The sequence below is a fragment of the Argiope bruennichi genome, chromosome 4 (assembly GCF_947563725.1).
Source record: "Argiope bruennichi chromosome 4, qqArgBrue1.1, whole genome shotgun sequence".
NCBI lineage: Eukaryota > Metazoa > Arthropoda > Arachnida > Araneae > Araneidae > Argiope > Argiope bruennichi.
In genome coordinates, this window is record NC_079154.1 from 139,684,812 (window position 1) to 139,699,738 (window position 14,927).

Genomic DNA, 14,927 nt, shown 5'->3' on the forward strand with positions numbered 1-14,927 from the left:
TGTTAATCCTACAAATTAACCCGGAATGCGTCACTAATAACGTTTCCTTTTTTTCATGCAGGTGGTGGCCGTAGTATCTGTGTTCTTCATCTGCGTATCAATCGTCACTTTTTGCCTGAAGACTCACCCTAACATGCGCGTCCCGGTCATCGTAAATCGGACGATTCACCAACCGCCCAACGGGACTGCCCTCTGGACACTGGACAAGACAAAGACGGAGGCACACGAAGCCTTTTTCTACGTCGAAAGCGTCTGCAATGCCTGGTAAATACTTTTATTTTTCTGCATCCTCAAACTAGTACCTACTTTTCGACGATTGTACTCAATAAAGGTTGGTACGCACGATTTATATTGATATCAACTATCATAAAAAATTGTCAGTATATTTCTTGATATAAGGATAATCGAACATTATAATTCAATTCAAAGTGCCTAATGTGGGATTGCGATGTATGGCATTTGGCAAATTAAATATACTTTTTTAATATATTAAATGCTTAACAAAAAAAAGCATTAATACACAATCATTAAAGAAACCAGCAAAATAAGTATAGTTTTTATAGAAAATCCTAATATATTTCGAAAACGAAGTAGTACCCATATGTGCTCATTTGTTAGCAGAATTAGCTGGAGTGTGCCGAAAAAGAATCAAAATGTCCTTTATTCCTTTGTCGCTATATGAAACGAAAAATTCAAAATTTCTCGAAAATGTTGTCAGTGAAATAAGAAAATTTAATATGGCGTATTCCACCTGCACATCTATGGTACACGTGAACATCCACTGGTGGAAATCAAATGTGACCGAGGCTCCCAGACTGCTCTGGCTAGACTAAAAAGTGGCCACCTTAAGTGTCCTTCCTTTGAAAGTGGTAGAAAAATCCATCAAATTAGTAAAAAATGCTGTGATTATCCAACTTCACTGGATCACATTCTGAGTTACATCCGACTTTCCAAGGGAGACTTAATATTCGATCTCCTTATTATTACAGTTTTTTTGGCGGTCAACCACCTACTGGAGCTGATCTGACATATGTCAGATCTTTTGAGGGTAAGCAACAACAACGACAACAACAAAAGAGGGAAAAACTAATAAAGACGATAAAGGACACTTCCAAATGCAGCCAAAAAATCGAAAAACTTGATAAAAATGGACAGTTTTTCAAAATTTTAAATTTTCTATCTTTTTATAAAAGCATAAGTGTTTACGTATTCAGTTTCTTAAGAGTATTAAAATTATTTCATCAAAATCGGCTTGTAATTTCCAGTCGCACATTCCTTCCAAATCGATCCAAAAAAAATTCGTAAAATAATTTTATTATGGAATTTTTAATTATCACCATAATCTATATGCACCATCTTGTGAATAAATTAATAAAGTTTGATACATATGCATGGCAAAAAATTTAAAAAAAAATATTTACTTCATTTAATATCTTTGTTTAAGGAAAACTATTGATAAACTTAGCTAATAAATTATATTCTAGTTATAAAGTTAAGAACTAATAGCAGAAATACAGGCAGTAAAAAAACACGTTCTTTTAAGAAAACACTTCAGCCATTAAAATATCTTTGAGTTTTAAATTTTTTATATTATATTTTACTCGTTTTGTTAGCAGACGATTCTGGAAAATATGATTAATCAGTTACTTTGACATCAGGAGCAATAGGATCGATTCTAAACTCAAATCTAAACTAACTTTTTAGAAATGCTCCTGATCGATACTAACTTTTGGACTTGGACGCTAGAGTGAAATAGAGTTCTCCATCCTAAAAATTTTTTTCGGAGTGATATCTTATTGAAGGAGAAAAATCGGAGTATCAAATGCATGAATTAATCCAACTAGAGAAAACTGTACATTAAATATTGTTTAAACAAGTAAAAACTCGTGTTTATGAGATAACAATAAAGGGTTCAAGAACATCCACTGTCGGAATATTCTTTAAGTTTGTGACCTGAAAAACTTCTGGCTGTTCTTCTGTGAAACCAAGTCTCACTTCAAAACTTGTCTGGAGTCCAGTTCTTTTCTGTCATCCGTTGTCATTATCGATAACTTATTTTTCAGTTTGAGAAAAAAAAATTCACGTTACAATCTAAATAGTTAGCACGTTACAATCTATAAGTTTTTTTAAAGGTAAAGAACTGTTTCAGCTCCTTTAAACACATGCTTTCAGTTATGTAAACTCCGTCCCGGTTATTATTATTCAACAGCTATGTCACAGATGACTTCCAAATAGTGATTCCTTTCGCCTTATTATTATGTGGGTAATTGATTTTCCATTACTAAACATGTGAAATATGACAGTTTTCAAGAACGATTCAATATACTCTGTCAGCTTCATAGGAATCCACCTAAAATATAAAGTAAATACTTCCAGTCCCTGTTGAGTATTGTGGTCGAGATAAGAAATTAGTTCTGAAATATCAAATGTCTGCAGTTCCAAAGATCAGAGTTCCAATTATCATCTAGAGAGAAAAAACATTAAACTTTTATTGAAACATTTTAAATTGCAAGATTGATTCTTCAATACAGAGTGAGACAAAATGAATGCCCCAATTTCCTGGTGCCCTACGCAAAACTTAATAAATGAATTCATTAGAAATGTACATATATGCAAAGGTCATAAGCACTTTTTAATGTACTCCTCTCAAAGTTTCGATATGTGCCCCTTTTGCTACAGAGTCTGAATTGTAATTCTTTGGTTGGCGATAGAAGTTGGGCTTTTAAGTCAGTCACAGTCGTTGGACCTGTAGGCACATACGCACAATAAAAGCTCGTATCACAGTGGCGGTCGTTAGCATCGACAGATTTAATGTTATGCCCTATAACAAACAGAACACGTATCGAACATTTGCGAGAGTACAAAAACCTACTTATACACCTCTACATGTAGGTACATTTTTAATGAACACGCTAATTACCTTTTGCCTAGTGTACTTATGAAATTGGAGCGTTCATTTTGAATCACCCTGCATATTTTGCTTAAATGTTTTGTCTTATGAAGAAATTGAAATTCGTTTCCTGAAATAAACTAAAAAATCCCGATACTCATGGCATAAGCTTAAATTTCCAAAGACATTACTATGCATTTCTTCTGAGATTTATTTTGACACTCCATAATGAAACTAGAATGCTATATTGAAAAAGCTACACATGATAACACGGGCGATGCTCACTCTGAGAGAGAGCGTAATGTCTGTTCAATTTTTGATTGTACAAAAAGTTTAAACTCAATAACATTTTCGTGGTCAAAATCATGGCTCTTGCGCCATAAAACCTCAAACAAACAAACAATAACATTTTCGTTACAATCTGTTGTAAAATTACTTGACAATGCTCAATTTGTATATTGTCTTATATCTGCTAATAAAATTTTATTACAATTTAACAAAAATTACCATCATGACCTGAGGTCAAACTCATCTTGCTCAATATCAAGAAAACATGATACTTTTGCATTATCTCTTTAAAAGAGCAAAATAATATTGAATATATTAAAATAAATGCTTATCCAACTAGATACAACAAATGAACACTGTAATAATGCAAATAAAATTAATTTATCTCAAGAATAACAGTCAACTGATAACATCGTCATCTTGCCTCGATTCAAAAGTACAAATTTTGCCACTTATAGAGAAAATTCTATCATTTAAATTTTTTATAATATCATTTTTAGCAACCAAGATTATAAAGAACATTCTAACTAACCCTCAAAAATCAGTCAAAATTTACCTCTGAAAGTTTACAATATTTGATATTTGAAAGAACAACAGAGAATTTTTTAAAGATTCGAAAATCTGTTTTTCCGTATACGTGAGATTAATTCTTTGATAATATTTATAAATATTACACATAAAGGTAAGAACATTTTTCCAAAGAATAAAATTTACTGCAGCGTTATGCTAAAAGGGATTGTTTTGTTGCGTCGAAAAATAAGATGTTCTAAGTATTCACCTTATTATGACAGCAAGAGGTAATGAATTAATTGGAGAAGTTTAAAATTTCATTTTTTTACATTAAGTAATTTTTCTAAATATTTCTTTTGCCAAAGCTCTTTGTCTCGTTATTCAAATAAACGAATGAGTTCTTTCTAAAATTAGAATATTCCTTATGCTATATTCGATACTCCAAATAGAAAATATCAACATCAAATATACTCTAGGGTTTCTTCGAATCTAAAAAAGTAATGAAGTAGTTCTATACTTTCATAGATCACTTAATAAAACTGCATTACCTCGGTTCATAATTTATTCACAATGAAACAGAAAAATAAAATTCATTTCTCATATTTAATCATAGGGAAAACAAAATGTATTTAATTAACGATCCATTCGAAAAGAAGCGTTGCGTCCTGTCATTTTTCACCGTTTTTCGAAGTCACTAGGTTGCACATCTAATCTCCATACCAAATTAAAAATACTTCACCTTGAGCGTCTGACCGATTTTATGAATAGTTAGTACCTCGCTTAGTTTCGAGTCTGCAATTATTTGGCTCGGAAGACAAAACTTGCACTCACCTGTAAAATAATTTATTTTTCAAATTTTTATTACCATAAAATTTGAACTTTTGTAATTTTTATGTCTTTGCAAATAGTACAAGGTTGTCGTTTCAGACGCTACAAATTTTATTTTATTAAAAAACAAATGGGGAGAAAATTTAATATATAAGGTTTTCAAAGTAAGAAGTTTTAGAAGTAACACACGAGAGAAACACAGTCAGAAAAATTTGCCAGGTATAAATTCAGGTTTCTTTTTCTGATTTTCTTATTCTAGAAAATAAATAAGTTATTGTATTTTTGAGATTTCTTCCTCTTAATCAAAACTTTCATATGACCTCCACTATGGAAATTATCTTGAGAATAACACAATGCATTAGGATAGCGATTTGGACATTGATAGGCAATTAAGACGCAAATTCACTGTTAATGGTGTCAAACACATTATTAATGTTGTATCCATTATTTTCTCTGTTCTAACATTCAACATTTTTCTTTAAAAGACATTTTGAACATACCCATAACATTTTATCATTATTTTGAAAGACTAAGATCAGTTTGAATGTTGAACGAATACGAAAGGTGCAAACGATTTATATATTTTCATTGCAAGATGCATTGACTCTGGATAATTGATTTTAAACATAATTTAACGAGTCAACACATTATGCAGGATGGTTTAAATTTCTGCGCAAACTTAAGGAAAGACAAGTGCACAGAAACAAGTCATTTATCTTACGAAAAAAAAAGGACCGCTGTAGGAGACTCATTGATATGGAATTAAGTGAAAGAAATTTATATGCTAAATAAAGTGGGTAACAAACATTCATTGAACAAAAACTCATAATAGTACAATAATAACATTACAATTCATATGCTGTAAGAAAGATCCCACAGCCAATAGAACGCAGTATATTTGTGGATATCTGAACTACTTTTTAAGTTTGTCCATGAAGTTATGAAACTGCATTTCATTCACAACGAAAAAGATATACGATAATTAACAAGAGGTAAACTGTTCAACAGATTGAAAAAAGAAATATTCAAAGTAATTACAGTCCTAAAATTAAAGTTTGAGATAAGTAATGGTTCGACTTTGATACCAGAGCTATCCATTAGACTAAATCATAAGCAGCCATTTCCGCTCAATCATTTTCGTGTCTGGAAACGTTTCAGGACGAGCATAAAACTAAAAAACTGAATTATAAAATCCAAAGTATTATTTTAATTCAATTATTTTAATTTAAAGCAAGATATTATGCCTATCAAATTTTGAAGAATTTGAAAAAAAGTACCAATATGTAAATTGACACAACCAAAGATTTAAATGATTGTTGTCCACAGTATTAAATAATGCACAAAAGAAAAAAGGATCCTCTTTCCACACGGAGATAAATTCCATATGAAAGGAAAAAAGCATTATCTGGTATATATGTCATCGAACGCACGATTCGAACATGATTTCAACATGATTCAACTGCGGATCTTTTGATTAGGTTTTAAATAAGTTCATAGAGTTAAAAAATTTTAAATATGAAAATATTAAATTTATTTTTCCCCGTATACGGAACTGTTCCGTTCTGTGTGGACAAGTCACAATGGTTCGAATTATATAATACTGTCACATATTCGCATTATACGAGAGTTCTTTCGTTCGTATTTAAATAATTCTATGAAGAACTTTCATTCAAGTTTATTTCCAACTATTCAATTCAAAAGCGTGTGCAATATTTTCTGTCATTCATCTATAAAAAAACCCATTCAAATGACATGATCGATCCTGATTAATTCATCGGATTGTTTATTCAATGTGCTCTTTCAGGTTCTCGTTCGAAATTGCCTCTCGCTTCCTGGTGAGCCCTAAGAAGATGGAATTCATGACCGCCCCCATCAACATCATAGACTTCATCGCCACCATGTCCTTCTACTCGGACATGCTGCTACAGAGACTCGCCTCAGATCTCGAAAAGGCGGATATCCTCGATTTTTTCAGCATCATCAGGATTTTCAGGTAGGCGGCACTTTTGTAGATCTTACCTGCATTTTCCGACAACATAGAGCCATTAGCCCCTGTAATTGTAATCATTTAAGATTATTTATGCAAAGGATATTTGCGGATATCAGGTGGAGGGCCATTCATACCTTCCGTTGAGTTGTTTTATGCCGGTTCTCACCAAACTACTCCACCCGCTGTTCGGGTTGCAGTGGTCTGGTGATAAGGTCTCGGCTTCGGAACCGGAAGTTTGAGGTTCGAGACCCAATTCCACCGAAAAATCTTCTTGTAAGTGGGTCTGGTGTACATTAAATGTGTATGCGCTCGTCTGGCGTGGTGTGGAAGCTTAGAGAGGGGGTGCCAGCTCAGCATTTGCCCTTGTCATCTGACCGCGGTTCAAAAGGACGAGGTCCGTCCCAAAATAGCCCTAGTGTTGCTTTAAAATGGGACGTTCATTAAAACTAAAAAAGCTAAAAGCACTCGCTGCTCAGTTATTAAAAACAAGAAGTTTACAAAAGATTAGCAAAAACAAGTCTTTCAGACTGAACGCCTTTATGGTACAGAATGATGATACAGAAAAGTATTGTGTTGCGTTATTTCATCTCTTTGATGTACGGATCATTGGATCCATTTCAGTCTACTTCATCTGTAAATACTCTGATCAGTTTCTATCCTCATTATGTAAATAGCTTCGTGAAATTCTCTGTTTTGTGTTGTGCAAAAATAAACTGTTTCCCAAACGAGTTCCGAATCATAACATGTTGGTTGATAAGTTGAATAGGTTAATAATTGCACGTGAATGAACTAATCCCAAATAGCGATATTATAACTGTCACGGTCAATGTGAGTAATCGGTGAGTATCAATAATTGCCGGTCATTATTAATAATAACTGATAACAAAACAAAGGGCACCTGATAAAGAAATGTGAAAATGGCCTCCATCAAATGTTCTGGCACTGGACAGTGTAGACATTCGAACGAGGATCTATAGAGTGAGGAGCTTTGTCTTCATGATTTTAGTACATTCGCTGCTTGAGGAAACGACAATAAAGATGGAAAATATTTTCAAGGTTATGAGAAACTGTCGTTCCTTGCTTGTGTGACGAATTTCAGTTGTCACGAAATCTGGTCTCGATCAATCCGACAACTTCGATGCTGTTTACGCAGGAAAGCAAACAATCAGTGACGTGCTGATACCATTGACCTTGAAGTGACAATACTCGTGTTTGCAATTACATTTTGTGATATTTACTTCATATATCACAATTTTCTGATTCATTTGTAATTTTTCACCTTCACGCATGCGTAGTATAGAGAAAGAACAGTAATCATCAAAAAATTAGAACTTACGATTTTGAAGAATTTCCATTCTCCCCAAGTTCGAAAAACGCATCTCTCCGTGACAAAGATAACTCAAAAATATTTTGAGCTAGATGGTTGAAATTTGCTATACGATCTTTATACCAAATTTGCAGATTTCTTGAAATTTCAGTAAAATCAGTTCAGAGGATACACGATAATTATAAAATGAAGAGAGCTCAATAGATAAAATTCTGTACACATTTTTAAAATCTAAAATGTAGACAACTGTCAAAGTTTGTGCGAAATCCAATGATGGGTTGACTGTCGATCGAACTGTACTTTCAGAATCAGGAAAACGTAGTGCTTTATATTTATTAAATGAAGTATGGGATGTTGTGATTAAAAGTGTAGCCAAATTTTTATTTTAATCGAGGGAGAAAAATGTGTCAAATTCTGTTCTTGGACACTATTAACGCATGCTATGGATGAATCGCCAAGTAACTCGCCAATGATGACTAGATATATTCTGTAAAAAATGAATGCTTAAAGTTAATATTTTGTAACTATTGTACTCCAATGCGTTATAAGGCAGTCTCTGGCAGGACAAGTTTGTTAGAGAGTTTGCTATAAAGCTTTGAAGAGACCACTCACGCTGGTTTGTGATAAACACAGCTTTTGCTTTCCAAATGCGGTCCCCCCCCCCTCCTTTTAATAAATCTCCGCTAAACCAGGTTTTGTTAACTAGGCAATCCTGTTGTTATCTATTGGATTACTGAGAGATGACAGTGTTTATAAATTTTAATTTGGAAACATGGAATTGGACTTCCTTCTGCTACACAAAACATTTCTAATTATATCAATATCTCATCCTGAATTTCAATGCCTCGTTCTTTGTCTACTCTCACAAAAGATTTGGACGATAAATAACTGGTTATCCTGTTAGAAGAGATTATCAATAGAAACAGGATTTGAATGAGACAAATGCATAAATATTTTAATAAAAGGAAAACTCCAAGTGTCCCTAGTAGATATCATCCAACGCCAACTTGAAATCATGCTTATATGTGATTCGCTTCAGCGATGGCAACGACATTTGAGCACCTAGGCAATGCGGAGAACCGTAGGAGAAATGAGTCCCCATATTTCTCCAACAGTATTCATAATTTAATTTGTAGTATTCCGAAATGCGAGAAATTGCCTTCAGACGAACAAACTCCACTCTAGAGAATTGTTTATTAATTATGTTCATTGAAATTATTTTTTTTTTGATATTATTAAGAAATTATCGTTACTCTTTATTTTCTACCGATGTATCTCAGCAATTTATAGCAGTAAAAGTTTTTGGATGAATTGCTCCTCGTTTCAGATTTTTCCTGAAGAGTTTTGAAGAGGGAGCTAGGATCATTCCCGAATAAAGGGAGTAATTGCAACTGTTCTTTGCGAATTTGGGAATACTTTAACGGAAAAACTGTTTTCAGTGGATAGAGGGCTCAGGAGACGAAATCAAAGAATTAAAAATTATCTTTTCTATTAATAAAAACGAATTTAAGAAGACTTATTTTATAAACCCTTATACATTTTCCTCGTTGTAAGTATATGCTCCTGTACGACAGCACGATTAATAAAAATATTACATTATAAATAATAATCTATACTTATAATAAAGCTCAATATGTATGTGTGTGTGTGTGTGTTGGCGCTCTACAGGCCAGACCGTTTGACTTAAAGCTACCAAATTTGGTATATGTATACCTTGGAGGTCGAGAATGTGCACCTGGGGTCCCTTTTTTGAATTTTTAATTAGATTTTTAATTATTAATTAAAAACCAACTCGCCCGCCAAAAAAACTTTTAAATACCCCACCGCCAAATGATTAAGGCTTCAGTTTTTTTTCCCACGTTAATGAGGTTAGGCTTAACATTTTTTCAACCGATTATTTCAAACGATTCTGTTTATTTTCTTAATGTTTGATGCATTTAAAATTAAGCATTGTTAATGAATCGATCTTTCAGATTCATTCTGAAGTACTTTTGAATTAAAATAAAACTGAATAAAAAAATTAAAAATTTCTAATCTGCATAGCATTACCCCAACTGGCGTAGAAAATTCACACATTTGCGTTACCATAACTGACGTGGAAAATTCAAACATGCGCATTATGTTCTGATTGTTGAAAACTATTTTCAACGGATTCGCACTTGATTTAAATTATTTTTAGGTCAGTTGGGTGCTTCTGTAATTAAATTGTATTTATATTGGTTATATATTTTTGTATATGATTATAGTTTTAAATACATCGTTTTTTAAAGTAGTTTTTTAACCTGTTTTCGACCGATTATTTTAAACGATTCTGTTTATTTTCTTGGTGTTTAATGCATTTAAAATTAAACATTGTTAATTAATCGATTTGCTTATGATGAATCTGAGAAAATGATGTTCAAAAATTCTTGAGATATTACATAAATTAAGAAAGATATTCTTTAGTGCCCATAAAGTTTAAATACTCAGTGACTCTGTTTTCAGTAATCATATTATTAAAAAAAATGCTTTGTTTCAGTAAAAAATATTATTATATTAAATGCAGTTTAATCATTTCCACTTTAATTTAAAGCATAAATTCTACGGGATCTGACAGAAAATGAGAGAGATACATATTACGTTATGGCTGAAGGCCTTTATAATATTATGAGTGAATTATATGGCTATCAAAATTTGAAGTTTTAAAATATTTTGATGAAGAAGCTATTAAAATAGGAGTTACATAAAATATTTAATTATTAAAACTTTAATGAGCATTAAGATTGGCGAACCGTGCGTACCAAATGGTTGCCAAAATCAAAGTTTTTCCGTGAAAATCATTTGATATATTTCAATGCAAATTTTCTTTTTCAAGTCAAAATAGAGAAATTCCCTTCTGACTTACATCTACAGTTTGTAAGTTTGCCTGTGGAGTGGTTCATCACAGTGCGCAATTCGATAAAATATTTTGAAAATATGAAGGACGTAACGGTACAATGACCTCAAAACACATCAAAATGAAAACTGTTCCTAAAATCAGAAAAAGGTCATAAACAAATAAGCAATATTAGATAACTTGAAACCGTTGAATTATATTATATTGGAAAAATTAATATAAAGAGACATTGAAAAGCATTATGTATTAAATTCTTTTATATATGGATATTTTTTATGACAGGTTGAAATGACAATTAAACCAATTAGAAACACACCAGTCGGAAATAATTTCTGTCAAGAATTAGCAAAGTATATTACTAATTCTTGCAATATGCTTTTAATGCAGGTTTTTACGAACTGCTACTATAAGTTGAATGTATGGGTGAATAAAACAGCGCAATTCCAGTTTCTTCCTTTATTTAAAAACTTTGCGCAACAAACAGCTATCTAAATATTGAGTGTATGAGCCATATGATGCCAGCTTTCCTTTGCTGGCTTTAGGAGTGATTCAAATTTGGAAGGATGAAGAATAGTCCTCGCTCAGATTTAAAATTTGATTGCTTTCGAATCGGGAATTTCCAACAAACGGTTCCCTGGATTGAATTGTAGTATCAAATCAAATCAACTATAAATAAAATTATATATTCGCTTTTTCCCCAGCAATCGCTCGACCCTATGAAATATAAGATGGGAGTCATTTATTTATTGTTCGTCTATCATTGTAATCTCCTTAATCCATCTCTTACCTAAAGCATTATTATCCTGCTCTATGTTAATGACCCATCATTATTATTTCTGTATATATTTAAGTATCATTCATGTATTAGAATTCATTTTTTTTCTCTTTATAATATTTAATCACTTATGACTCACACATTTTTGTATTTGCACCAGATTCTCTATCCAAAATAAATATTTATTGTAATGCTAACCCGACAAACTGTTCTAGCATACACTCTAATAAAGGTGTTATCCCAGAGAAAGCCACGCATGCCATTGGCGTAAAGTAGGAAATATTAATCTTTGACGCGAATTTAGCATATTTACTGCATCTATCGTGAGATCGATGGTGAGTGTTTTGGCGATGAATTCCTGGTATGCAGTTAATAATAAACGAAAATCGAATTCGTGTTTTCAACCTATTTTTCCCAACCCAGTGTAACAAAAAAAAAAAAAAAAAAAAAAAAAACGACACTTGCAGGCTCAACTTTACTCTTCTGCACTTTTGAAGTGCACAGATTTTCGTACCAAATTTGATGTATTTAGTTCCTTTCAGTTTTGAGTGCTGGTTCTTGGTAAGTTTCTGGACGATTAGCCCTGCATGAAGTTTGTGTTTCAATTCATTTTCACCAAAAGATGGAGACCAATATTTGGCACAAAACTATACTTGTAGCCACACAATGACTTCATATATGTTAGTCACTGCGGCTTTTTAGCTATCGCGTTTGCATATTTCTGAAAGTGCAGGACAGTCCACTTTGTTTAATTTTGGCTCGTAGGTGTCATAACTACAGATATTAAATAGGTGTATCGAATTTTATCCATCTTCATTTTGGAGTTATATTCGAATAGCCGGACTTCCAATGAATAGATTTTACTTAAAATTTGATGAAAATTTACAAATTGGATAAAAAGACCATGTGCTAAATTTCAGCCGTTTAGCTCAAAATGTTTTTTGAGTTATCTTCATCACCTACAGACACAAATAACACCGAAAATGAGTGTTAAAATGTAGTCTCTAGTCTAAAATGTAGAGATTCATTAAAATATCGAGTTCGAAGTTTTTGACGATTATAATATTTTCTCTACATTTCGTATACGAGAAGGTAAAAACTCTAAATTTAATACATAGTTTGTAATGTTTGGATTGAATGGTCGGTCCATTACCTTTCAATAAGGCATCAAACTTTTATTCCCACATTTCAACAATGGGAATGTGTGGATGGCGAAGTCGCATGTTTTAGTCTCGTCTCACCACAATGACCGGCACTTGACGGAACTTAGACATTAAAATACTTTTTTCTTGGAGCAAGCATCACTGATCGGATCGTAATGAGTCGAGCTCCGCCGAGGGCTTTCCCAAACGCTTTCATGCGCCACGCAGCGTGAAATGGCAGTGGAGAAAGATGGCTTGACGACGTGATAGGAGGGCAAATGAAGCCAAAAGCCCAATTGATTCGGAGTCGCAGGGGAGGGGCAATTATCTCGGTTCTAACGGAGAAGTGTATGTCGACTGATTCGTTTTCCTTGATGCCTGGAGATTTTGATGGAAGATAGGAGGGTTAACTCAATTAAGCTGCACATCTCACGTTTCGAAATAGAGCCATTCGTTAAATGTTGTTTTCCAGGGTTTTTTTTTTTTTTTTTTCCTAGTGCACTATTACCGTCTAAATGAAAAAGGTTTATTTTATACTATCTTTTGTTGAGAGCATTTAATACAGAGTGTTTTATAGCAGGGTATATTACTCCGTAAAATTCGGGATGAAACTCTCAACTTTATTTAATATGGATGATGTTTTATTAAAATGAAATGTAAACTGAAAACTGCTGAATTTTAATGATTTCAATAACTTTTCAGAATAACTCTTGATAGCAGAGATGTTTTTCTTATATTCACTTGCACAATTACTTTCGAAATAAATTCTAGCATGAGCACTACTAAGGAGAACACAGTTTCTGTATAAATTTTTATTGAATCATTCAGCACATTATATTAAGAAATAAAAGTAAATTCTATACCTAAAATGATTATTTCTCATTTTAAAGAGTGATTCTACAACTTGTGTTTCATTAATCCTTTCATATTCATAAACAATCTTTATTCTTTTCAAAGTTAGCATTAACCTCTGTTTCATAGGATAGGGAATATTTTAAAACTGCACTTGTAAATTTTATTATTTTTTAAATAAACCTATTTCTCGAATTCAACCATTTAATGTTCAAATTCTAAATCTACCCTACCTAATCGGATTCAAGGCTTTAGACGGGCCAAAAGGAATAACTATTACTGTTCTTTTTAATTAAATACTTCACCTTGTTATTTATCTTGATTAACTTCAAAGCAAGCATATTTGAATGCTCAAGAATAAAGATAATGAAGAAGAGATTGTCACAAGGAAGAAAGATATTCAGATTCGGTCAAAAAATGATAAGAGTCAAAATCGCAATTTCGATACGTGAGGCTCGTTGTTGGTCAAGAGTCCATCTTCTCAAAGCGTAGGAAGAGCTAACGTATTCATTCATGCTGTAACTCTATAATTCCTTGTATTCCAGGTTATTCAAGTTGACTCGCCACTCTAGAGGATTGAAGATCCTCATTCATACCTTCAAGGCGAGCGCAAAGGAGCTTTTCCTGCTCGTTTTCTTCCTCGTCCTGGGAATCGTCATCTTCGCCTCCCTCGTCTACTACGCTGAGCGTCTGCAGGCGAACCCCAGCAATGATTTTACCAGCATCCCGGAGGGGCTGTGGTGGGCCATAGTCACCATGACGACAGTGGGCTACGGGGACATGGTGCCCAGGACGTACGTGGGCATGCTGGTCGGTGCCCTCTGCGCCCTAGCAGGGGTGTTAACCATCGCTCTCCCCGTGCCCGTTATCGTGTCCAATTTCACCATGTTCTACTCTCACACGCAGGCCCGAGAGAAACTGCCTAAGCAGCGTAGAAGGGTGCTGCCGGTGGAGCAAGTGAGGGTGAGGCCCCTTAGGCCTCCCGGGGTGCAAAGTGGGGGTCTGCAGCACAGGAGGATGAATGCGATCAAGCACCACCATCCAGCGGCTCTTAAGGATTACAGCAATAAGACAGGTGGGTTGAATCGGAATGAAATCGATACACCAACGAGAAGACTGCTTTAACATTATCGCATAATGCTCTATTTTGCTTATATGAATTGTTTTTATGTTTTCGCTGAATGAACGACAACCGGTCAAATGGGCCCTTTCTTAAAATATCATCCAAACGTAAGTACATTTAGTATTAATGGCATTGCTGACTTCTTTACACTTTTGTGAAACCCTTTTGGATGAATGAATTATTTTTTTAAATGTCCATTCGAAATTATTTTGACTGATAATTTGCTTATTGGTAAATTTGTAATAGGAATGACTTGTCAAATTTAAAAATACCTTTGAGAGTAAAATATTAAAAAAATTATACCGGTTCCTTGATTGCTTGATGTTT

The 14,927-nt window shown here is 33.4% G+C and overlaps 1 protein-coding gene across 6 annotated transcripts in view; it reads left to right on the top strand.

Moving 5' to 3' along the window:
* LOC129966121 (potassium voltage-gated channel protein Shaw-like) overlaps window positions 1–14,927 on the top strand; it is a 468,708-nt gene that overhangs the window by 423,051 nt on the left and 30,730 nt on the right. For all 6 annotated transcript variants that reach the window (XM_056080501.1, XM_056080499.1, XM_056080505.1 and 3 more), the window contains 3 exons: window positions 62–264; window positions 6,321–6,509; window positions 14,023–14,552. In XM_056080501.1, coding sequence (XP_055936476.1) covers window positions 62–264; window positions 6,321–6,509; window positions 14,023–14,552 — 922 coding nt within the window. The remainder of the gene's footprint in view (window positions 1–61; window positions 265–6,320; window positions 6,510–14,022; window positions 14,553–14,927) is intronic.